This window comes from Prenolepis imparis, unplaced genomic scaffold (genome assembly GCF_030444845.1).
Source record: "Prenolepis imparis isolate NDT839.2.m4 unplaced genomic scaffold, iyPreImpa1.0 SCAF_8, whole genome shotgun sequence".
Taxonomy (NCBI): domain Eukaryota; kingdom Metazoa; phylum Arthropoda; class Insecta; order Hymenoptera; family Formicidae; genus Prenolepis; species Prenolepis imparis.
In genome coordinates this window covers 5,593,817-5,619,714 of record NW_028141166.1, presented here as the reverse complement: position 1 = coordinate 5,619,714, position 25,898 = coordinate 5,593,817, and the positions used below count along the sequence as shown (strand labels likewise).

The following is a 25,898-nucleotide window of genomic DNA, read 5'->3' as shown; positions in this document are numbered from 1 at the left end:
TTTTGAATAAGTGAAGGATTAATAACACGATGAAAGCATCAGGCCATATCGTGCGAACGAGAATGTTTTCGCCAAAGATCTGTATATTCGATCCGAATTAATCAATATCCGAGAGACTTGATGTTTCTTCTAGTTTGCATCTTCATTGTTTCATACATACAATCGACGATCGCAACGTCGCGTCGAGGAGGGCGAAGACAAAAAAAAGGATTCGTGGGGATGATTGTGGGTTTGGAGCAAAGGATGGTTCTCGGTGAAAGGGTCTCTCCGTCGAGAGTTGCGTATTCGGTAGCGCGTAGAATTTCGCGGCGGTTTATTTTTCGCCCTGCATTACGTGTTTTTTTTTCTTTTCCTCTTTCTCCCTCTCCATCTCTCTCGAATCGTCGATCTCTTTGATCCGACATTCCGCGCGCAGCGGGACGCAAATGTATGGCCAATGCACTTGCCTTAGGCTCCTGTCACACTTTAAGTCTCTCTCTCCGATGACCGGCACTTTGCGCAATTGTTCCGGTTATAAGCGCTGGATTATCGGATTTAATTGGAATTCCCGGGATGTAATTATACGTCTAAGTGGTGCGTTGCATATACTCTCGATTGGGCTCGTTCTTAACATATTCGCCTGCGCTGGAATGTTTAGTTCTTTCGCCTCGTTGACTGAAAACGATCGCTCTGGCATTTGCGAAACACGTGTCACATTATTTGTATAGTGCATCTGACATTTTACAAGATACATATCTTTATAACAGGTCTGTGCGAACTTAAATTGATATTTTTTTGGACTCGAGTAAATTAATATGTACGTCAACGTCATACGGAGCATGCGTTATCGAATTATTCGCTCGTGTAAACTTGAGATTAAAGATTAATTAAAGATTTAATTAACTAGTTTCAATTAATTAAAGTTTCTTGCGGTTTTAAAAACTCAAGTAGTTGAATATGTTTTGCTAATTCTATTTTTATAACTCTCTCTCCGTTTCCTTCGTAAAATTGTAAATATATTGCGACTTTATCAGCGACGTCTGAAGAAGAAGTAACGTAAGAATATACGACAGCCGTAACAAATCACGAAACGTTATTATCGTATTTACGAACAAGTTTGATGCCATAATGGCGTGGCGATCGAGATCATCACGGGAAAGATTTCGCGAAGGACACCGAATATAATATTCTATAGGGCCCGTTTGCGGGGAGTCTCATCTGAATTCAATCCACGCTATCTCGTCGACACATCGCGCTCGGTGTAAATCATTTTTATTCGAGCGACTCACTCGCTTATTATACTCAAACCGGCTCGGAGTCTGTCAATGTCGACTAATCTACCACCTTAGAGATATGGAACGCATTTAACATTCGCTCGCGAATATACTAGTAAGCAGAATCACACTTAGAAATCATGAAATCAAAAGCGGATTTACTAAAGAGCCTCTAAATAAGTTTAATTTTTTCTTTCTAATATTTTTATTTAAGAATATTCTGCTAATGATGAACTTTAGATTCCAGCATAGAATTAAAAAGAGAATGTATATAATAATTACAATTAATACTAATTAAATATTTATATTTTATTATATTTTTATAATTTTAATACTAAATAATACTAATTATAATTAGTATTAAATTATAAAAATATTTTCTAAACTGCATTGTTTATGAGATATTTGACCCACACATATGTATATACATAATTTGAATAATTTGTTTTCAGATCAATGTGCTGTGTACTACAACTTCGCTATTACTACACACGTATCGGTGAGTGAGAAATTGTTTATTTTATATCATTTCTATAGCTGTAATAGGGATGTATATAATGTGTTGAAAATATTGAAGTAATATGTTTTAAATAATATGTTGCAATATCTTATTTGTGATTAATATTTTTTGACAAAAATCAGCTGATAATTGTCAAAAATATTAATCGAATTTAAAATATTATAACATTCCCCTTTCTAAAAAAGGCATGTTAAGTCGATTCTTGCAAGTATTGTTACATCTTTTCCGCGATGCTGATTGACTGTTTTGATTCGCTTTGTTTGTTATATTCACAGCATCAAGAGACTGTCATCGCGAGGGTTAGTAGTTTGACAGTTTGTCCAAAATAAAATTAAATAAAATAATAATATGTTTTAATACTTCAAATTCGATTAATATTTTTGACAGTTATCAGCTGATTTCTGTCAAAAATATTAATCGAGTTTAAAGTACAATATTATAACATATTATTTAAAACACATTATTATTTTATTTTATTTTATTTTGAACAAATGTTAAACTGCTAACTCTCGCAATGACAGCCTGTCAATGTTACGAATATAACGCACAACGCGAATCGAGACAGACAATCAACATCGCGGAAAAGAGGCAACAATACTTGCGAGAATCGACTTAACATGTCTTTTTTTAGAAAGGAGGATAACGATAAAAAAGAATCCACATTTTTATATTTTTAAATAAAAATTCTTACATTGATATTCACAACAATATTTGCGACTTTTTGAAATTGCATTATATGTCAATATACGATGATGCAATAAGAACCACCTATTTCGAGACCACCTCGGACTTTTTCCGAAGAACGAATTTTGCCAGAAGCCATGCACGACCGATCATTTTTGGTTGATTTAATGAAGCAAGTTCTCATCGATATTGGCATAAAGGCTGAAGGAAAGTCGCAATATTGTTGAATTGCGTGCTCCTGAGCATTTACTGAACGCTATGTGTGTATGTGTGGGTATATATATATTAGTCCGAGATTGACGCATCGTTTGGATAAAAGTGAAATGAGTAACCATTACCGGTCGACCCTATTAAATTATCGGAAGCATCTCATACATAATCCAGACATGCGACATGGCCGACATAAGTGTGATTAAATTGCCGCCGAGGCAAAAATACACGCGAGCGTATACCTAATAATAGTAACACGAGAAAAAATGCCAATACTTTGCACGTCTAATTGTAAGTCATACAATGGTGTTGTAATTAGGGTGGTTACGTCATCCCTATACAAAGATAAAATCAATTACAAGTCCAAGAGCTGGATTCTGGCGGAAAATTCCGTAGACGGCGGGCGCCTGGTATCACGAAAATATACTCTCGAGTGATTTTCGCGTTTATCACGGCCGAGAGCGGCGCGTATAAATTTCTGCGGTCCAGAAAGAGGGCCGCAGCTGCAACCGCACTACTGCACAGCTGATCACGTGGCGGATAACGGCGTCGCCGTCGGCCGCACGCTCCAACGCGAATCGGTCCGGGATTTATTACGTCAAATGATACCGTCGACTAACTCTCTCCTCCCTCGTCCGACCCTTATATTGCAGTTTCTCCGACGCCCGTCTTGCTTTTTGCTCCGCGCGAGAACGCGCCAAGATGCGGCGAGAACAAAATCGGCCCGCGCGCGATTTATCGCCGTCATCATTCATCATTCGCGAGCGATTCGCATAACGGGAGGATCGAGGTGTCTCGGATGAGCTGTGCGCGTCGGCGGAAGACGTATCGGCGTATTTTTTAATTTGAATTTCATCATTGGGATGTGCGAGAAAAGTTTGAAGAGCTGTATTTGACATACAGGACAAGATAGATGTGTAATTCGCATTTATAACGAATGAAGTATATTTAATGGATATTTATCTATAAAAGAGAGATCTAATTTGCAACCATATCAAATTAAGGAAATACTTAACTTAATACTGAATATATTAAAAGAAAATTCCTCAAAGAAGTTTGCACAGGAAGTGCAGTTTCTTGCCAAGTAGGATAGAAAAGAAACTTAATTCGAATCCGATAGAGCGTTTATTAAAAGTACCATAAAATATCACCGTCACTTAACGTTGCCCCGATTTACAAGTTTAACGAGTTTTCGTGTTCCGGAACAAACAATCTTCCGAGAGGACGACATAAATTTCCCGGGCGCCCTAATATAAACGTCAAAGGCGACCGACTAGCGAGCTACGCAAATACGAGAGGAGGCCCCGATACCGATCAATTAATACTATCGCGAATACTAGTCTCGCGATCGTAGATCTAGCTGTTATCAGCGCGATATCGATGTCGCAACGCGCGTGTCGTAAAATCGTCCGCGAGTAGATAAACTGATAAACTTTATCTTTAGGGGCGCGTCCAATGAAAAAATTCTTAAGAGGACATCTTCGCGGAAGCAATATCGATTATCTTCGATGAATCATGAATCGCGAATGTCAACTACGTCGCTTTAGTCAGAAAATATAATTTAAATTATCTTAAATTATTAATTTAAATATAATTTAAATTAGTTTAAATATAATTAATATAAGTTAATTAATATAGTTTAATTAATATAATTTAATATAGTTTATTATAGTCAAAATATAATTTAAATTAGTTATTTAAATATAAATTAAATTAAATTAAATTAAATTAAAGAATTTGAATGCAGAAAAAAGTGATATTTACTAAATACGTATTATATTATTTTATATAGTATTTGAATAATTAATGTTATTATATATATATATATATATATATATATATATAACTAAATTTATTAATTTTTCTCTCATTGTGATATCTATATAATTAATTGCGGAAACAAATTATTTTGCATTTGCGATTATACATTATTATTAAGTTTGATGCATTTCGGCAAAGTGCATCGCCGATGTCGCAAAAACAATGACGATGACAATGATGTACGTAATCGCTAATTATTTCAATTTCTCGTTCCCTAACACGGCGAATAAATTGCGCATTCGCGCAACGATATCTGACTGGATATGGTAATTAGATTCTCGCGCGGGAACGTCATCGCTTTAGCCGGCTCGAATGTTTTCTCTTTCTCTCTGTCTCTCTCTCTCGCTCTTTTGAGGGTTTATAGTTGATCGTAGTGGTTAACTTATTTACCGGCTATGCTGCTATGATTTAACCGCGGAATTTAGGAACGCGATACGCGCGAATACGGGTATGGGAAATTTAAGGACGCGATTCAGTGCACTCGACAGGTTTACGACACCCGGTGGGTTTCCGCTGCATATTCAGATGCGAATGTAAATGGAAACTTCCCTGGCGACTTATGCCCTTGGACTTGTAATAAAAATTCTAGAAGGAAGTCTATGGAACACGAAGGCGCTAGCACGGTGGGAAGTCTTGATAGCGGAAGACTAGTAGTGGTTTCAGTAATGCAGTTAAACTGAAAAGCTACGTTATCCTTTATACATATATACGAGAATACACAAGAGAATTCGTCAGTGATGTAATATAATTTAATCTATCTCTTCTTATGCATTTTTAAACGTTTCGAAATCTTTAATTGCGCGTCTTTTCTTCGAGCAAAACGACCGTCATAATTAACCGACCGACTCATCAGCATAACAAAGCAGTCGCCCACGTGGATTTTTCAATGCGTACAATACGCTGTCTTTGTGTCTCTCAAAAAAAACTTTTTTTTTATTCTGCATCACACATAAAACCACTTCATCGTTCCCTCGCTCCTCCATTTTGGCGAAGGACAGATCGCTCATGCGCGAGGTACTAAAATTTAACATCCTTCCTTTGGAGAGGGTTTCTCTATTCATCAGCATAGTGGGCCGTCATTATCTCCAGGTGGATGACGAAGAGCGAGGCGGCGAGAGAAGTAAGTGGTACTCGATGCGTATATACCGAAAGAAAAAGAAAGAAAGAGAGCTGCGCACGGACGAATTACTCGTTTGACGGCCTTATAGAGATTCATGAGACGCCGATGGGAAGTGGGCACCGAGATATCCAGTCGGGGATCCACGTTCACGATGACAAAAATGCGAAAGACGGAGGCGTGGCCGTAGGGAAGATGTAAAGGGTTCGCGCGCAGCGAACTATGATTAAGAGTGTTGATAAGTAAGGCGGTTCGCAAAATTGGTCTATGATCATGAAAGTCGATCGAAACAGATTTTATTAATTACGTTTCGTTTTTTTTTCTATAATAAAAAAGTCAACGATGTGTTTTTTAAAAGCTACAAGTAAAAGAAAAATTATTATCATATTATCGTACCGAGTTATGCATCAACCTCGAATAGCGTCAGCCACTAAAACCATTGAGTTGCACTAAACACAAACGATTCCTAATTCGGACTCAAGAAAGCTACCGATATACTTCTTCGGCAACTTGCTCGGGATTCAACGGTAACGAGAAAACAACGAGTGTTCCGTTCACCGGGAGCACAGAAACGGCACTGTGCGTTGCAAATGCCGTACGATAGTGATCACCACCACCACCAGCACCGTCATTCGCATTTAACCACCACTACCATCGTCTCCATTCTCGTCATCATCATCGGCGGCGAGGCTTACGTCCTACGCAAGAAGTTGGCGTGGCGATATGGAGTTTCGGAGCGTTGCCTCTCCTCGGCACCATATAAATACACGCGTGCACGACGATCACGTGCGTGCAGATATGCAGACTCCGAATCGCGCAGCTTCATCTCATCCTCTCTTCGAGGTGCGCGCATGAATCGTTCCTTTGAAATTCAGGTACAAAGAGAGGCGCGTGTGCGTGTATTTAGCGCATGTTTATGTACGTATGAAATTATATACATTCGGACATACATATTTTCCGAAGCGCGCTTCTATAAGTAGGCCACGTACTTTCTCATTCCCTACAATTGATACAATACTAATAAACAAATCAGGGAAGAGAGCGTGGAATATATCGGACCAAGAATGCGAGCTGTCAAATGACGTTTGGCACATTCATGGCTCTTATTCTGAACATATACATAATGTATCGATATGAGAGAGAATAGGCCTCAATTTGATTCATGCATCCTCACGCATTAGTAGCGTAATATGCAGCGGTGCACGTGTTACGCGAAGATCTCACGCACGTGTGCGTGTCTTGTACTAGTGTTCCTCTTGCGGTAGCCCCTTTCCACTCATTCCAACGGCCTCCGGTCGCCGGTCCTTCTACGGCAACTCTCGGCTCACCGCATAAGCCGGTCGACTATATACATCGTCGTCGTCGTCTTTCTCGATCGTACATACACACGCGCACGAGAAAACGCTACCAAATTGACCGGCACCGCCTGCGATTCGTACCAGACCGATCGATAACGAAATTAAAGGCCGCGCTGGAGAAAAGTGGAGCACAGATGATGACGTTTGCTCGGGTGATCATTAAGATATACATATACATGCAGAGCAGATGAAATATTTCGATAAAATTCCAGAACATAATCCTGAAAGATTAGGCATTAATATGATAATGTATGAATTAATTAGACGCTACGCGCGCGATAGTCGCGAATAAACGGTAATTAATGATTCATCGACCGCAAATACGGCACCACCCTCTTCTACATCTCTCTATATCTCTCTTGGCACGCGCGTGGTAATGCGCCTCTTCTTTCAGACTTGTTCACGCAACGTGTATTCTACATCTATTGTTGCGTGTACATTTGTTAGGTGCACCGGGTGACGAATGCTAATGCTGATGCTAATGCCTAGCGCGAGACGACAATGAAGGGACATTATGGGAAGAGAGCGTCGTTAGGGGGCAATTAGGTCCGCGCGGATTGCGCGTTGAATCAAAGTGATTGATTGCTTACACATTATGAACACCGCGGTAGCACTTGGATGTTTAGACTGGGATTTGCTCAGGCTGAATTTACATTTCTCGCTTTTGACGCTAGACTTTATCTAGGCCGCGACGTTTCGTTGATCAAAGAGATTGATATGGATACCTATACAAATATATATAATATTAATAATTATTATATAATAATTATTTATATACAATTAAAATTCGTCAAATATCTTTGAACGTATTATAATTAAAATTTCATTGAGATACGATTGATAAATTATGGATAAGTTTTATATATAGCTTGCGAAACTTTGCCTCTATTGGAAAATCCAAAACTATTGATTGTTCGAGCGAAAGAAGCTGTTAACGCCCGCAGCATCCCAAGTACCAAGAGAAGCTCATATCTGATGCGCGAACACATTCATTAAGTGAGACTCGCATGGCACGAATTTCCGACCGCATGCACGTGAATTTCGAGCGCACGTCATATTAATATTGATGCCGATTGCTGCATCACGAGGAACGGGTGCACGCGGACACGACATTTACACCGCCTTAAATAAGGATATACGTTGGCCTCGCTCTCCTCTTGTCCGGTAATAATAACTTATTAGGCGCCGGGATTATAATGCGTAACGCGGTACGATATCGCGCCGGATCTGCATAAGCGCGTGTGGGACGTATTTAGGAAATAATTGGCTCACCAGGTATATAACGCACACGTAACCCGCTCGTTTAACTATTATAGGCCGTGCCATGTGTAAAGATACCGGCGGTTATATTACCGCCATCGTCACTCGTAATAATCGTGAAGCTTCGACAACCGGTAATTAAATCGCAATCGTTTTAGATTACTCGATATGCATATAAATTATATTTGTTCCTTAGATATTGAGGCGCGTGTCAGCACTTGCATTAATAACGAAAGATTTATCAACTCTGAAATTGCTATGCGCTCGTATGCAAAATTAAGATTGATATGGAGATCGTGAGGTAGAAGGTCGAAATAATCAGAACTCGTTGACGTTTCACCCTGCATATATCGGCGCTCAATATTTTCAACGAATTGCATTAAGACTTTTGCAGTGCAGCATATATATATAGGTCTTTGACAAAAAATAAATAAAATAAATAAAAATAAATTTAAAATTAGCCAGAGAGAACTTTCTGAATACTTTCTAAATATATGTATATCATGTTGCCACGACTGCTTTTATTTACTTCTTTCGAGTAATTTATGATTGAAAGAAGGATCTACGAGATCTATCGCGGAGATTCGGATCTGAAACGCACATCCGCGACAGACTATCGCGATTACCGATTTACTACCTCGCACTCGTCCGAGCGTAACGTGGCTATTTCTACTGTGTCGAGGATAGAGCGAAAAGTTGGTCGACTACCGTCGGGAAGCGACGATGTATTCCTAGGCAACTAATCTGGGACAAGGACGCATGCACGATTTATGCGTAAGATGACATGACGCATTATTATGCGTCTATCTAGATGAAACGCGGGAATACGAGACGATGCAATTCATTATATTGCATGTATCTCTTTATCGATAGGAATGATTAATTAAATTAATAACATTGCCAACAGGAGAGGAATTCATGTAAATTTGTAGCACGCGATTCTTTAAACATATGTAGCCTTATTCTATCTACATCATCTTTAGATGTTAATTTTCTTGTTACAAGACATTAATATAATCATTTCTTTCCTTACATCTCAATTAATTATAATTACTCTGTTAAGTACGATAAAATTTAAAATTTTTAAGTATCGAATTCTAGAACTTTTCTTATTCATCTACCTTTATTCGAAAATATTTTATATCATGACGTAATACGTATATGTACATCTCAATTTTAAAGAGAAAGAGCTAGTTCACTTTATATAATACGAACGATATACCGGAAATTTCGGTATTGACATCTGGTTATAGGGCAAAAAATGATTTCTCTTAGTTACGTCCGCCCATAAAGGGCAAAAATATCGCACAATGGGCATCGAAGTGGCAAAGTAAAATTGCTGGAGGCGGCCCTGTACAGAGGTTGGGGTAAACAATGGTGACGTAACAGCGGGAAGACGTATGACCGAACGACAAGACAATGGGCTCTTGTCTCTGTTCTCTGTCCTCACTCCTACACCTCTCTCTCGTTCTTTTTAGGCAGACGTTTTCTCTTCTTGTTTTTATCTCACAATTTCTTCGACAGCGACCAAACAAAAGATCCGAGATCGACCAGTAAACGGGATTTTTGAGACTCGACAAATCGCTCATTTTATATTTTTATATATAATATATATTATATATAATAAATAAAATATACTAACAGAGAAAAATTGACAATCTAATGGAAGCTAAAGCTAAAAGCTCTTCGCGGTCAAGTGGTTAACGCGTGCAAAGATCGGACAATGTCTGTTTACTAAGGTCTATTACTACTTATTATTCTTCTCGTATATTTCGGTGTCTTATTACATAGTCCATTACGTTTCTCCAATAAATTTTTATAAAATTTTGCAATTATGTATATATATATATTTATTATATTAATATATATTATATATATTAATATTATACATATATTAATATTAATATTATCATTTATATATGTATATATGGTTTTGTGTTATTATGATCTTTCGCAAGAAACAGGAATGTCAAGAAAAGTATTAACTTTTATAAAGTAAAATTTGTTCTCTCAATAAATATTTAGTAATTAGATAGAAGTGCTATATTGAGAAAAAAGTAAAAAAAGTCGAAACATCGGCGTTGATTTTTCCTTTTTTCATAAAAGGCTTGATGGAGGAATTCTGCGTTAAAAGGAAATCGCACATCTAAGATCGTTACCAACTATGGGGTGTTTTCTTAACATCAAGCTCGATCTATACTTTCCAGGAACCAACTTTCTCATTGTATGATTCGAAGGCGATTCTCAGAGCGAGAGTAGCCCGGTCAAGCCGGTTCGCCAATTTTGGATCAAAAGTCTCTATCCTACGTGAAGCATCGCCTTAACGGTAAAATTAAGGTCAATCTCCAATTGTGAAACGTTGGATATTTGTTGCAGTATCATGATAGAAAGCGATAAAAAGAAATATTCGAGAGGCATATATATACACTTTTTTCTCAATATAGCACTTCTATCTAATTACTGAATATTTATTCAGAAAATTTTACTTTATAAAAGTTAATACTTTTCTTGACATTCCTATTTCTTGCGAAAGATCATGTATCATATGTAGCATACTCTTAAACAATAATTTTAATAATAATTTATAAATAATTTCTAGTTTTTTTCCTACAAACTTCAGATTAGAATATCAAATTGAAAAAGTGTTATTTTTAATATGTAAAAATGTGTTCAAAATTTAATATTTATAAAACAGCTTTTTAATTATTTCAAAGTTAAATTTACGCTTGTCAATTTAAAAATTGCTATGTTATACTAATAATAAAAAAAAAATACAATTACGTTTTCACTTACGTTCCACTTTCGCCAATTTAGTAATTACGATTCTGCGGTTGTCGCAATAGCATGTAATTGCGCGCAATCACCATTCGATGAAATCTCGTATTTATCGATACATGACAGGAATACTAATTTCTACAAATAGAGAGAGTCATGCACGCACTATTGATCACGGGAGAATCACGAATCGAACTGAGACTGGTTACGTAGAAGCGCGCGAAAACTGTTAAGCTCTATCCCCATCCATGGCATTCTGATGCCAAGAATAAACCCAAAGACTCCCCACCACACCATGAAAATCATTTATATTGTACGGCTTTCCATCTCTTTCTAAGATGCAGTTTCCACGACTTTGTTACATTCTGATCCGCGCAATAATACTACTTATTGTGATAAAAAATATATTAATTTATTTTATTTAATACATTTATTTTTATATATTATATTCTCTCTACTTAATCTCTTTCTAATTATTGTATTTATATTATAGATTTATATATATATTTAATAATTATTTATATCTCTCCTTCTCTTTTTCATTTTGTGATTTAAAGATTAAAAAACTGTATTTACTTTGCAAATATGAAAATACTTTCTCTCGGTATGTCGCTTTCTTTTTTTTTTAAGTTCATATTTCGATCTATTAATAGATTCAGCTTTAACTTTGTCCTCTCATCCTTCGCAGTTTCTTAAGCAGGCTATTTTAATCGAGATCGAACACATAGATGCTTCATATGACATTAACCCGGAAACGCGGAAGATTCATTACACTTCCGCTTCGCTTCGCGCGTCGCCGATCAAAGATAAAGATCGGAGGAAAGCTTTTCGCGCCGGTTCACATAACTCAGCAGATCGTTAAAGCGGGATCGTCCGCGCGAGCACGATCTATCCCTAGGAAACGCTATTCCGTGTCGCGTGGGTGCAGCGTGTGGGCATCGCGACGTCTTCCGTCAGACGTCTCGTCACGATGGAAGTTCGTTCCACTCGCCGATCCAATCCGCCGGCGGGAAGAGGCTCTTCGTGCGGATAAATATTGCCTCGCGATGAAGAGAAGTGTGTCTTGTATTAGAACTCTTTGCTACGAGGAAAATCGCGCGCGCCCAGACTCGCATTAAATCGTTAAACAAAGTAGCGGCGCACAAATCGAAGGCTCGAGCGCCAATTGATGCGGGCCCCTCGGCGACAGATCGTTTTTGATACTTGACGAAGCGACTGGAATTGGAATGATTTAAGTATGATTTAAAACGTCTCTCCGAACCGACACGGGCGCGATTAAGGGGGACGGCTTGAAAAATCATCGTATTTGTCGTTCGTTGAGATTATATTGTGATCGAGATTCCTTTACAAATTCATGAAACACTGTCTATTGATGTGGAAATAAATAAAAGAATAATCTGATATTTTAAATACATTTTTTTGTATACTTAAGAGATCAATATGTACTTATAGCTTTGATGAATTTCTAAAAATATTTCGCGATCAATGTTGAGACGATTAAAACTTGGACAGGGGTAGAAATCAGCGTGATGTAGAAGTCCAGGATTTCTATAATCGATCTCGTTCTGATAACGACAGGGTACACGATCTCTTTCGTTCAGCGGGGCTGCCTGGTTATCGAGAGGTGGAATTGATTCCAGTTTGGTCACACCCCTTCGGCAAATGGGGGGAGGAGGGGGTGGATATCCGGTAGATGGGTCGCCGGTATTGCGATTAAACTACCGGCATCCAATCGAGCATCCCAGCCCAACCCAAATACTGATCTATCCGTCTCCCTTTGGTCGCGTCGCTCAGGGCCACCTTCCATCTTTCTTTCCGGTCTCTCGTTTGCCATCGCTTTTCGTCCCATAACAAACGGCGGCGATTTAGCGTCGCGCGCGCGCGAGCGCAATTTGGGTCACACAGCTTTATTGGAACCCACTGGGTCTCGATCGCTAACGAAACGAATTGACTCTGAGAGCGTTGGTTGTCCGGCGTAGCCGACGCGTGCTTTTGGGGAATTCATGGCGATGACGCAATCATTTTGATTAAAGCACTATACCGAGCAGAACAAATCGCTACATTGGATGTTCCTCGCTAAGCGTGGCTAAAACCACGTAACGAGTGTAAATCCTCGTTTTGAGTGGAACTCATTTGAATAACGTGTTTATGCTAGCATTATTGAATTAATTTTTGGAAGTAGCAGGTAAATAAATTTAAGGGAACTTGCAGCGAATTCTTGTTAGGATTATTTCGCGAGTTTAATTAAATTTGAGGGATTAAAAATTTATCATATTTTTATCATAACTTTCACGTAATATTCTCAATAAATGTAGAACATACATTTTGTATCACGGATATTTTATATCCGTTTTGAGTGGAACTAATTTGAATAACGTGTTTATGCTAGCATTATTGAATTAATTTTTGGAAGTAGCAGGTGAATAAATTTAAAGGAACTTGCAGCGAATTCTTGTTAGGATTATTTCGCGAGTTTAATTAAATTTAAGGGATTAAAAATTTATCATATTTTTATCATAACTTTCACGTAATATTCTCAATAAATGTAGAACATACATTTTGTATCACGGATATTTTATATTCGTTTTGAGTGGAACTAATTTGAATAACGTGTTTATGCTAGCATTATTGAATTAATTTTTGCAAGTAGCAGGTAAATAAATTTAAGGGAACTTGCAGCGAATTCTTGTTAGGATTATTTCGCGAGTTTAATTAAATTTGAGGGATTAAAAATTTATCATATTTTTATCATAACTTTCACGTAATATTCTCAACAAATGTAGAACATACATTTTGTATCACGGGTATTTTATATTCGTTTTGAGTGGAACTAATTTGAATAACGTGTTTATGCCAGTATTATTGAATTAATTTTTGGAAGTAGCAGGTAAATAAATTTAAGGGAACTTGCAGCGAATTCTTGTTAGGATTATTTCGCGAGTTCAATTAAATTTAAGGGATTAAAAATTTATCATATTTTTATCATAACTTTCACGTAATATTCTCAATAAATGTAGAACATACATTTTGTATCACGGATATTTTATATTCACTGCGACAAGCACACTTTGCTCGTCTCATCAAGAAGTTATACGCCAGCGTGGCAGAGAAAAGTGAAGATGTAAATAGGTAGCGACAGGGTAGAAATGCTATACTCGGAAGCGGTTAACGCGATGGACCTTGCCCATCTATCGGCCCGACCTTTGATCTATTTCCAACCGTGGAAATCGCCCTCGTAGCGATAAACCGTCATTTTCCCTCCACTTGGCAGAACGTATTTCCGGCGGCGTTAGTCAGTCGTTCTAAATGCACTATACTCTGACCGCCGCTCTCTCGTCTAGCTCGCTCCCTCCCTTTGTGAAAGCTAGCCAAGTTGTATTTCTGACTAGCCCTCGCTGCCAGATCGAGGTTAATTGGGTGCCATTACGATGAAAATTAGTACGAATTAGTCGACAACGATGAGCTCCCCCGGAGTAAACCGCGGATCGTGGTTTTCACGATATCGATCAATTAATCGACGAGCTCGCTATCGCATAATTTACAGAGACAGATCGGCATCGATTTGCAAGAATCATATTGTAAATAAGAGATGTTTTTCATTATAGAAAATTTATTTCTCGTTACAATGTCGTCTCGTTTACATGTTCAGCTGTCTTACGTGTTTTATTTAAGCGGTTTAGAAATGAAACATGATAATTGACACATAATAACGTCGTTCTCGAGCAGTTTATTATATTGCATCGTGCCAAACATATTTCGTTGGCACAAAATTGATGTTATTTATTAGGTAAATAATTTAAAGTAGACTATTTAATGTCCAATTTAAATTAATCTTCAAAAAAATTATAAAAATATTGGGTGCGTCACTCTTAAATGAAGAGATAAATTTTTCGGAGGGAACGATAGGGGGTAGAAAATGAAAAAAGATCTGCAAAGACTCACCGTCGTCGCTGATTTCGAGATTCGTGTAGCTGTCCCAGTGCAAGATGGGATCGTGATGCGCCGATGCATGCGGCACCGCCGGCGTCGGCGCCGGTACTGGACCGTCCTGGCGTTTCGCGTCGGTGGCGAAGTAGAGTGTCACCACGCTGTCGGGCGGACATCGGGGATCCTCGCAGGCGACGTCGAGCTCCGATCGCGGGAAGGACACGACGTTCTCCGTAATTACGCACGTGTGAAACTGCGGAAACAATAATGGCCTTATGTGAGAATGTGTGCATGATTGATCCACGTGCTGAGATTTCAGCAAAAACTTTTCCTCATCTGTAGATTTCCTAGTTTTCAGATTCTTTGAGCAATTTAAAGTTGATCCAATCTTATAGAAATTTTTAAAATTCGAAAATTAGACATTTTTCGAAAACTATGCGAAATTTCTGACACAACAAGTATAAATAAATTATCTAATAAAATACGATACTCATAAATCACAACATCAGGATTTGCAAGTATGCAAATGTCGAATGTCACTGTCGACTTGCGTAAACAAGTATATATGCATTGTAATGTCGATCGGGTTAAATAAAAGTGTGCAATCTCTTTATTTTTAATGTCTTGTCACTCTAGAGATAAGACTTGATCACATATCGCGTGATCGATGTGCTCTTTCTACATTGAGTTTATATATATATTTTTTCTGCATCTCACAGAGAATACAACATATCTGGTTATTAACTGATCATGACGTTACGTCGATTTCAGAGGATGTTGTTTGCCTCTCGGGCACAAAATTACCGCGCAAACGCTTGCCGCTGTTTTCCCGAACACGTACATACATTTAGATCGTTATCCTTATAACTATTTACGAAGCACTTTGCATCAATTGCTATTTACGTCGCTGATTTCATGTCGTGTTACATGCGTACTAGTATAACACATCCATCATTGTAATAATATATTTACCCGATGTAAACAACATACTTGACTTGATACCATTGATACATATTTTTATATCGTATATAATTCTATGTGAATGAAATCAACACAAAATATTTAAAATATAATAATTAAAATACAATAATAAAATCTAATAATAAATTTATATTTTAATGAAACTCTAAATAATAAAATTTTATAACAATTTTTTTTAATAACACACATCTACTATGTGCATTACATTCTCACCTGGAGGGAAAACATGACCTCTCGAGTCTGTTTCGAGTATACCCTGTGATAGCACTTGATTAAGATGTCACCTCTCAGTCGAAGTCCGCCTAGATTAACCGTGAATTCGCGCGCGTTTGTCACCGAATACAGATCCGAAGTGTAAACCGGTGTTAGTCCTTCGTATACTTTGAGGAAAGCTCGACAGCCCGTCGGTTCGAAGAGCGGAACTCCGAGAACTGTCAAGTGGGTCAAGTACAATGGCGACTGGCTGATCCTCAGGGAGCCCGATAGCAATCCGCTGAAGTACTCGATGTACCTGAAATAGACCAAGAAACCATTATCACGCTTGACGTTCAAACAGCTATTTATTTTTTTATTTAAAATCTCATTCTTCCAATCTCTAACATTTAAAAAGATAAAAAAATATATTATAAATAAGAGATGACGTGAATTGATGAAGAGCATGAAATGATCTTCCTGGTAAAAAAAAAGAAGAAAAAGCAAATTTCTTTCAAGAAGCAAATGCATGAGAAATATGATGAATGAGACTGATGGTTCGAGGAACGGAAGCCTTGGCCCGTGACACGAAGGCACGAGCAACTAGCGTTCGACATCGTTCGTCGTAAGAGATCTCTCTGGCCGGTAATGCTTTCATATGTTCTCGCGAGAGTGCAGCTATACGTTAACGACATGCTAATGCTCGCGACTCGCGGAATTAATGGAGGAACTCCGGCAGACGAGACCGGCGAGGTAAGGACCACGAAGAGGAGGCGATAGGATGAGTAGAAGAAGAGGAAGAAGAAGAAGAAGCGCGCCGAGGAAGTCGCGGGCACACCTCGGTCGCGGCTCATTACGGTCATTATAATTGCGTACGGCGACGCGGATGACGAGGACGACGATAAGGATGATGATGACGGTAATGATACGGCGGCCGCAGTGTAACGTTGGGGTTGATGGCGCGTAATACGCACGATAAACAGCCGGATGAGCCGCATTTATTTCGCTAAAAGCAACCGGTTGGTCGAACCGCGAGTATAAATTGCGAGATAAACGGAGACGCGCGCGAAAAATAGAGGATCAAAAGGATCGATTAGGATCTTCAAAAAATGGGAAAAAAATTTGACGCATTTATTCGTCTGCATGGTTTATATTTTCGATTTATTATTGAGCTTTTTATTTAAATAATCGATTCGGGGGACAATTATTCAAATAAGAAAAATTAAAGAGTTCCTCAATATTATTAAAATTGTAAGCAGTTACAAGAATAATTTTTATGTAAATAAGTGGTACTAAAAAGAAAATAATTATTTATCACCTAAAATACATAATTCAGTATATAATGTGACATAATTATTTTTATTTAAATATTTTATTTATTCGGAAGATAATTATTAATTCCTTGGGATAAAAATGATAATTTCATCATAATAAGTAAGATTAATTTTAATAAATTTATCTCGATGCGTTTCAATCGTGCATATAAAAAATGTTGTCCCCTATTCCGGTTGTATTTATAAATTGGAAAAATGCACTGGCTATAAGTGCGAACATGATTAAAAGAGACAATCTCAATGTAAGCTCGATCGCGTTTCATTACAATCATTACGAATGCACACGACGACATGGCAGTGAAGTAAACGATCAGGCTGTCGATGATGATGATGAGGATGATGATGAGAGCTCGTTATCTTTGGATCGGTGGTTCGTAGAACCACGCGATAGAGAACCGGCTGACAGAAACATTTCTTGAATAAACGAGAACATCAAATATGCAACATGGCCAATCATTTTATTTTGTTAATATCATCTCACTTCGCGATTATCTTCCCTCGTAAATAAATATTGTGATCATGGTGCGAACGAAGCAATTACAGAGTAAATTTAAAAAAGAAACGATGCCGAGTTATTCTGAGAAATTTCTAAAGATTATCAAATGAAAGAGAGAGAAAGAGAGAGAGAGAGAGAAAAAGACAGAGAAATTCCGGAATCCATTATGAAGGAATGATCGGATAGGCATCAACATGATTAATGGAGGCATACGAACATGAAGAATGGCATAAAACGAGCAAGAATGATTGAAGATGATGATGACGACTAGATAATGAGGACTCGACATTTCAGGTCGATGACGCGTAAAACGAATTACAAATAAAATGACGGGAATGTCTACTCAAGGACGTGAGGTGTCCTTCTTAATCGAATAGCCGCGACAAGAAACGCGAACCAGTTACACGCTCTCTTCTTCCTGCGATATAAATTTGAAGAAACTGAACGGCTTTCAATAAACATCGCACACATCATTGATAAACGGCTAAAACAGCCGTTTCTTTTCTGCATATAAATTTAATTCAGCACATTTCGTATTCTCTTTTTTTAATTTAAAATTAACACAACTTAATCCTCAATTTGAAGCCATGAGCATCATTTATAAGAAGCACTTTCCTATATTTAATTCTAGAATTAAGATTGTGAAAAGTCAAAATACACAATTAGTAAAAATTGAATATAAAATAAAATGAACTCGACTAAACAAGCATTATTGTTTGAAAACACGAGGGAACCAGGAAATAATAAATTTATAAATTTGAATATATAGATAAAATGTACTTTAAAGCCGTATGTCAACAAGTCACGACATCATGCATCTTTTATACGAAATTTTGTTCCCTTTCTCTTACCTTCTATACGACGGAACGTGCAACGATCCGATCTTGTCGTCGAGGAACCTCCTCATGGCGAACCTGTCGAGCGCTTGATCGCGTCCCCCGCAGATGCTGCTGTAGTTCATATAAGCGGACACTGCCACACCCAGCCGCTCCTTGCTGCCCCTGAAGAGAACGCGATAACGTTAACTTGCAACTATACATTGCGAACGTCTGTGTTGCGTATATACCTTCTCTCTGTAAGACGCGAAAAGATTTCGCCGCGGGCTGATCGCCTTCTAATGACGTTATTATTCACGATGAATGGAAATGACTAACGGGAAGTTATGAGAGTTTCGAGAGAGGGCGGTGAATGTATATTCACCGCGGTAAAATTATGATTTTTTTTGATCGTTTGAACGTTCTATTATGGAGAGACGTGGCTCGTATCTTTTGAAAACAATTTCTTTGCGCTTTGAAAGATTCATACTACTTCCTTTGTGATAGGTATTAGTACCATTAAAGTCGTCCGTAAATTAAATTGCGTAAACTTAGCCTTTAATCTTGCTTCAGAATTATTTAAAAAAATTAAAAGTTAAAATTGAATGAAAATCTCGCAAAGTCACCTGGCATGCAGAACAACGACGCGATTAGATGCGCCGTTCAACCAAGAGTCCAGCTCCTTGCAGAGGGCGCACAGTCTCTCCAAACTTGGCGCTAATCCCTGCGGCCATCCGGCTTCCCTCGTATTCGGTTCACCGGGTCGACCGGGCGACGATAAATTAAAGATCTGGAAACCAAAAGTATATCTAAAATTTCAAGAAAAATATAAAATAACTATATAAATTTTTATTTTTTTTGCGAAGGACAAAATTTGTTCCAGCAGCATTTAAGAGATAAAATCTTTCCAATTTCGATTTTCTATAGAATTTTAAAACTAATTTTTATTCATATTTTAATAGAAGAGAGCTATTAATTATATATATTTCATAATTATCTTCTAATGTTACAAAGTGCGCGACTGAATTTCCTTCTTTTTCACGTGGAAGGAAAGAGTAGTGAGAAGCCAGGATTATTGAAATTCTCACCATGTAATTATCGGCGTGTTTTCCGCGCAGAAGGGTCGTGGCGTGCTCGAGGACACCCTGCGCATCCTCCCTGTACCAAAGAGCGATGATCCTTTCGGTGACGTAACAGAACTCCATTACCTCCGCCACGCGACCTCCGCCCTTTCCGGGTCCCGTCATCGTAGAATCCGCGCCGACGCCCGGTGTCCTCGCAGGCGTTGACGCCTGCACCTGTAATCCGATGGTTCATTCGAATTTTATAAAGATTTGAAAAGCAAAGCTTTTTATGTTAATATTACAAAGAAATGTCCAAAAAAGTTCAAATGCGGAATAATTAAAAAAATAATTAATCTATGGCCAAAGAAAATATTTTCATATCTATTATATATATAAAATATTTTTATTTAAATATATATATATATATATTTATATATTTTTATATTTATATATATTATAATGATATAAAATATTTTTATATTATTTTAATATATATTTAGTAAATGATTAAAGAATGCAATATCAATCGTTATTGCGAATAAATTTCTAAAGCAATCTTTTCTAGAATAATTATTATACTTAAAAATTTTTTTCCATCAGCGTATAATATACGAGATTTATTTTTTATGAAAATACATTATCCTATAGCGAATATATCTAAATTCGTTTTCAAGAAGAAAATCTTTTCGTGAATATAGCTCCGTTCTAATCCTCAGGTTTGGAAACCTTTCCGCAAGATTTGTCTCTGACTGCTGCGAAACTCAGTTTTCCTGTGTAAATTCCAAAACAATGTCGCGCCAGACAATCAAATCTTCTTCGCGGAGAGATTTCATTTCTTTAGTCTTTGCTTACGAATTCACTTCGTCCTTATTGTTCTCTCCATAGTAGCTTTGATATGTATAATTTAGGTAAATAAACATACGCAATACGTAATAACATCTTGAAATGAAATAACGCCAAGGAAAATTATCTCTGATTTAAATTTAAATTTAGAACATATTATATAAAGTGTATATTCAGAAGAAAAACATGAAATAATTAAATATTTAAATTTTGTTAAATATTATTAACGTTGCCCACTAATATTGCAATCTGTAATAGTTTAATTCGTAAATTAAATACGAATTTAGATATTTTTCGAAAATTCCCCAAGGATTTACATCACATCAAATTCACTTCCACTTCGATTACATCACACATATCACAATATTATATAAGAGCACGAAATTAAATGATAATTCGGCAAAAACTTTACGATAAATTAGAGATCATCGTTCAATTTACATGACAAATGGAATTAGTTGCATCCACCTTGGAGTACTTCGGCGCGTAGACGATCCTGACGACGATGTTCTCCGACATGGCGACATGTCCTTACGGAGGACACGCTATCGCGGAATAGACCGACATGTAATCCCGGCGCTTTAACGACGGAATGCTCCGAGTTTATTTCGCCGCGCGCGCGCGAGAGATACGTCCGGATGATGATGATGCGCCGTGTTTCCTCGCCGCGGAACGATACACTGCCGGGTATTGTGTTTCGCCTGGTTCTGCTGGAGATACGCAAGAATATCTAGTAGCCGGTCGGCGGTTTTGTCAGATAATCGCGCCGCCTTCTGTCATGTATGTATCTGACGTGTGCCAGCTCGCGCGCTCCAGGGCCGGTTATTTACCGTCGTCATCATCATCGTTTCGCGATGATAGTTCGCCTCAAAGGTGCGCACATCATCAACGAGATTTTCGATTCCTCTATGATTAAATGACGCCGTACGTGAGCAATAATAATCGGTAATGAGCTCTCGAGACGCATAAATTGATAGTATTATGCATAATATCGCCTCAGTCTTCAAGATTTCCGAGGAACATTCTGATATTGAAAAATATTTCTTTATTTTATTTTTTATAAATTAAAAAAAAAAAAAAATCCTTAATTTTTTTCAGCTACAATTTCTCAGTCTTCTGTAAATTATCGAGGCTGAAGAAGACAGCTAGGTGTCTTATTATCATTTGATTAAACATATTTCTTGTTGAAGCGGCCCTGTGGACGCGTGATGTAACGAATTCGTGCAAGTAGCGTGACTTTGATTCCCACCGAATAGTCACGCTATTCACGCTCTGCCAATCGGTCGTCTTGCTAAGATCGTCTTGATACGATGCACGAGTTGCGGAAGACGCGCGAATGATTTGTCGCGAAGGACGTGTGAAAATCGCATATGTAAAAGCAGGATGTTTTTTTTTGCACAAATTGCTGCGATTTCTTCCTCGTCGTACTTGGTCGAGAGAATCATTTATAGGAACCTTAACAGAGTCGAGCGCTATCGTACCATTGAGATACCGCGTTATTGATGGCGCTTGTTAAAATTATTCGCGTGATTTATTCGCCGGATTACGAGCGTACGTTGTTTGCGTTATTTGTCTCTAAATATTCATCTCTCTCTCTCTCTCTCTCTCTCTCTTTCGTTCTCGTCCGAGAAATTTTATCAGAATTTCAGATAATTCGCGCTTAACAGACGTAATGTAATCCGTAAGTCTGACAAGTTGGCCTTTCTCTACTAACGCGCATATAATTCCCGACTGTATTCAAGCGTTCTCCGCCTGGTCCTTTTAAGCGGTTCGCCGAGACTCCGCTTTTGTATGTTAGACTATGGTGTTATAACTAATTATAGCGGTGGGGAACGCCGAAACGCCTGTGGCATAGCCACGTATGTCATTGTAATCCTGTACTTTAATCCTGCGTGTATATATTTCTGTCCCACAAATTATATCGCATATAATACTAAAATAATAAAGCAATACTGAAATAATAAATTAAATTTTGGAAAATATCTTTCTCTCTAGATAAAAACGCGTAACGAATTTATATCCGAAAGCAAAATGTGATCGAAAGGATGGCGAATGAGTATGCTGGATTATTCGCGTTCGAGTCTCGGAAATATGAAGGGCGGTTCGTAACAATGAACGAACGTCACGGAAAAGAAAGCAGAGGCAGAAACTGGGCGAGAGAACAAGAGCGAAGACGGCCACCTCTAAAAATACTTGCCTTTATGGGGATCGTAAGACCGCGAGTTCGTTTCTCGTGCAGTCAGGCCTACCCACCCGCTCATAAATCCCTCCGGCCATTAGGCTCACGTGTGAAATTACTATTACGTCGTGTGGTCCTACCGCAGCTGTGTGTTGCTACGCGAAAAAAAACTGCCCGCGTTCGTACCCTTAAGTCCAGTGTGTTTCTCAGGATTCAATCGTATAGGGCGAGGCTGCCCGTCATGGTTAAGCCAGAAGCGAAATGAGAATACTGCCTATTGCAGAAAACAAGTCGTAATATCGTTGCTTTAAATTTAAATTTCCACGATAGATGGATTATTAAAAGAGAAATTCGGAGGAATGAAAAGTGCGAAGTAGATTTACTACGGTGGATTGCTATACAATGTGAAAAAGCTCGCTTGAAATTCTCTTGCAAAAACTTTATTAAATTTTGGAATAATAATGTATCTAATAAAATAATTTTTAATAAAAATTAATATTATTTAACATTCAATAGAATATTAAATTATAACAGATTTAAATTAATTATTATTGTCTTCTTCTATAAATTAATTTTCAAATGAAAGTGATATATAACAAGATAATATTATTTACATTTCGAACGTTCGCCGAAGATATCTACATTTCTGCATTCATCACAGAATCTTGGGTTTTGATTCCTTTTAGAAGAATTTGAGAAATCGAAAATTGATAATCAGTACAATATAATATGCCCAAGAATGAAGTTGCGACTCTCTATATCGCCTGCTATTAATCTTGTGCAATTATATAGGAGCGAGAAGTCGACGTATGCAATAAGCCGCGCCACTAATGTCAATTACCGTTAATCCACTTAATTGCTCGCGGTTAATTTCTAATTGGAAGTACAGTGACGGAACGAATAGGTTTAATCTTCATTGATTATGTTGGATATGCCTAATAATGGCGATATGGCTGGATTATCTCGTTCTTATTATTTCTCGTATTCTAGTCATTTTTCCATTTGATAAGTAATTTAAAGGAAAAAATAATTTCGTTAGAAAGATATAATGATTTACATTATATCCTGTTAAATTTCAAACATTATTCCTTATTTAAAAAAAAAAATGTTATCGATACTATTTTCGAGTAAAATTAGTTTTTAGCAATAAACGAAAATACAACGCAATATACGAACAAAAATGACCAATGAAAATTCTCAATGTCACGAGAAAGAACGTATATGCGCGATAACAGCTGCGCAACAGTTTTTACCGCACACTAATTGCCATTCCGCATAATTATTACTGCTCCCACTAGTCCCACTGCGCCCCACCTTTACTATTCTTTGGACGACCCATAACTGCGATGTAATCGCGAACGATAATTTCCGGAACGGATCCGCGTAATTAATTAGCACACATATAAAAAGAAAAAATATATAAATACATTAACCTTGACCATTATTTGTTATCATTCAAAAAGATGCTTGAATGTAAATTTCAAATATCTTTACACGTTAATAATATTTAATTAAAAAAAAGATTTGAAAAAAAATAAAATTAATAATAAAGATAAAAATTAAATTAAATAACAGAAAATATATAAAAATAAAATTATTATTAAAATTAAATAATAGAAACATAATAGTAATATATTAATAAATATATGTTTCCTCTGTGTTTCAAAAACAATATTACTTACTTATATATATATATGAAAAGCCTCACTGTAATCTTCTCTGTATCACATATAAAAATAGTAGCGACCGGTGAATAGCGACTGTCGTAGCTTCGTGCATATATTTTGCACAATAATAACGATGGCCCGTGCGCGAATAAGTGCGGGGTTTCGCGAATATATTATCCATCGGAGACGTCAACACGTACTAGGGTTATCGCGACATAACATCGCGACCGTATAATGCGCTATCTTACTGCCACTTTTGCGTATATGTGACGAATAATTTTCAATGGCACTGTTGACGCGCAGGAAACGCTGTTTAAACGGAAGAATTTTAAAAAAGACTTGCATTATTCTTTTTTATTCTGAATACTGATGAATCGGCCGAAAGACGCAAGCTGTGAATGACGTAAAATGATGTCTCGTATTTTTGTGACTTTTAAAGAAACTAGAACAACACAAGCGCGCGCTACGAGTGCACCAGTCTTCGATTTTATTTTATTTTAAAAAGAATGATATTTAAAAAAAAATAATATAAAGTTTGTTTAAATTCGATTAATATTTTTTCACAGAAATCAGCTGATTAAAGCGTTAATTTGCTAATTAAATTTTAAAATAATAATATAAAAAATTAAAATAGATTAATATGTTGTAAATAATATGTTATGATACCTTATTCTTGATTAATATTTTTTGACAGAAATCAGCTGATAACTGTCAAAAATATTAATCGCGTTTAAAGTATTATAACATATTTCATTTAAAACATATTATTATTTTAATTTTTATAACATATTATTATTTTAAGAATTAATTAGCAAATTAACTGTTAAGCTGATTTGTGTCAAAAAATATTAATAAAGCGAAAATTTGCTAATGAAATATTCTAGCTTATATATTTATATTTGTATGTTATAATGTGAAATAATAAGATTATTCCAACGTATGTATTTTATTTGTTACAGGTAGCACATTGCGATACACAGTCGTGTAAAGTTTCGCGTGTCGGGAGTGTCGCGTAAAGTGTCGAACAATCGTAATTATTCGTGTTTTCGTGAGTGTCGTGAGCGCTACGAAGGACCAAGAGAGGAGGAGGTGTACTACAACTCCGTTATTGCACGTATCGGTGAGTGAGAAACTGTTTATTTTATTTATATCATTTCTATAGCGATAATGGGGGTGTATATAATATGTTGAAAATATAAAAATAGTAATATTATATAATATTATAAAATAGTAATAAAATTTTAAATAATATATTATAACATTTTATCCGCGATTAATATTTAATCAGCTGATAATTGTCGAAAAGGATACTTGGACCGATACGGCAGATAGTTATTTGCGTATTTGTCACGTAGATTGATTTATGAAATCAATTTGGATAGTGCATGAGCTGGAGAGAGAG

General features: G+C 37.0%; 2 protein-coding genes across 17 annotated transcripts in view; one reads left to right on the top strand and one right to left on the bottom strand.

Annotated features, from left to right (window-relative positions):
* Positions 1 to 25,898, top strand: part of LOC145939701 (uncharacterized) — a 251,871-nt gene that overhangs the window by 22,323 nt on the left and 203,650 nt on the right. The window contains exons 3-4 of the mRNA XM_083044229.1: positions 1,706 to 1,752; positions 25,456 to 25,616. The gene's annotated coding sequence lies outside the window, so the exon portion shown is untranslated. The remainder of the gene's footprint in view (positions 1 to 1,705; positions 1,753 to 25,455; positions 25,617 to 25,898) is intronic.
* By (focal adhesion protein tensin) overlaps positions 1 to 25,898 on the bottom strand; it is a 176,066-nt gene that overhangs the window by 20,155 nt on the left and 130,013 nt on the right. For 15 of the 16 annotated variants that reach the window (XM_083044191.1, XM_083044189.1, XM_083044192.1 and 12 more), the window contains 5 exons: positions 19,832 to 20,041; positions 19,370 to 19,533; positions 18,780 to 18,929; positions 16,120 to 16,417; positions 14,941 to 15,178 (listed from right to left, as the gene is read on the bottom strand). In XM_083044191.1, the coding sequence (XP_082900317.1) occupies positions 14,941 to 15,178; positions 16,120 to 16,417; positions 18,780 to 18,929; positions 19,370 to 19,533; positions 19,832 to 20,041 (1,060 nt within the window). Of the gene's footprint in view, positions 1 to 14,940; positions 15,179 to 16,119; positions 16,418 to 18,779; positions 18,930 to 19,369; positions 19,534 to 19,831; positions 20,042 to 21,118; positions 21,296 to 25,898 lie in introns of those variants that run through there. The other variant, XM_083044202.1, reaches the window with a different exon arrangement.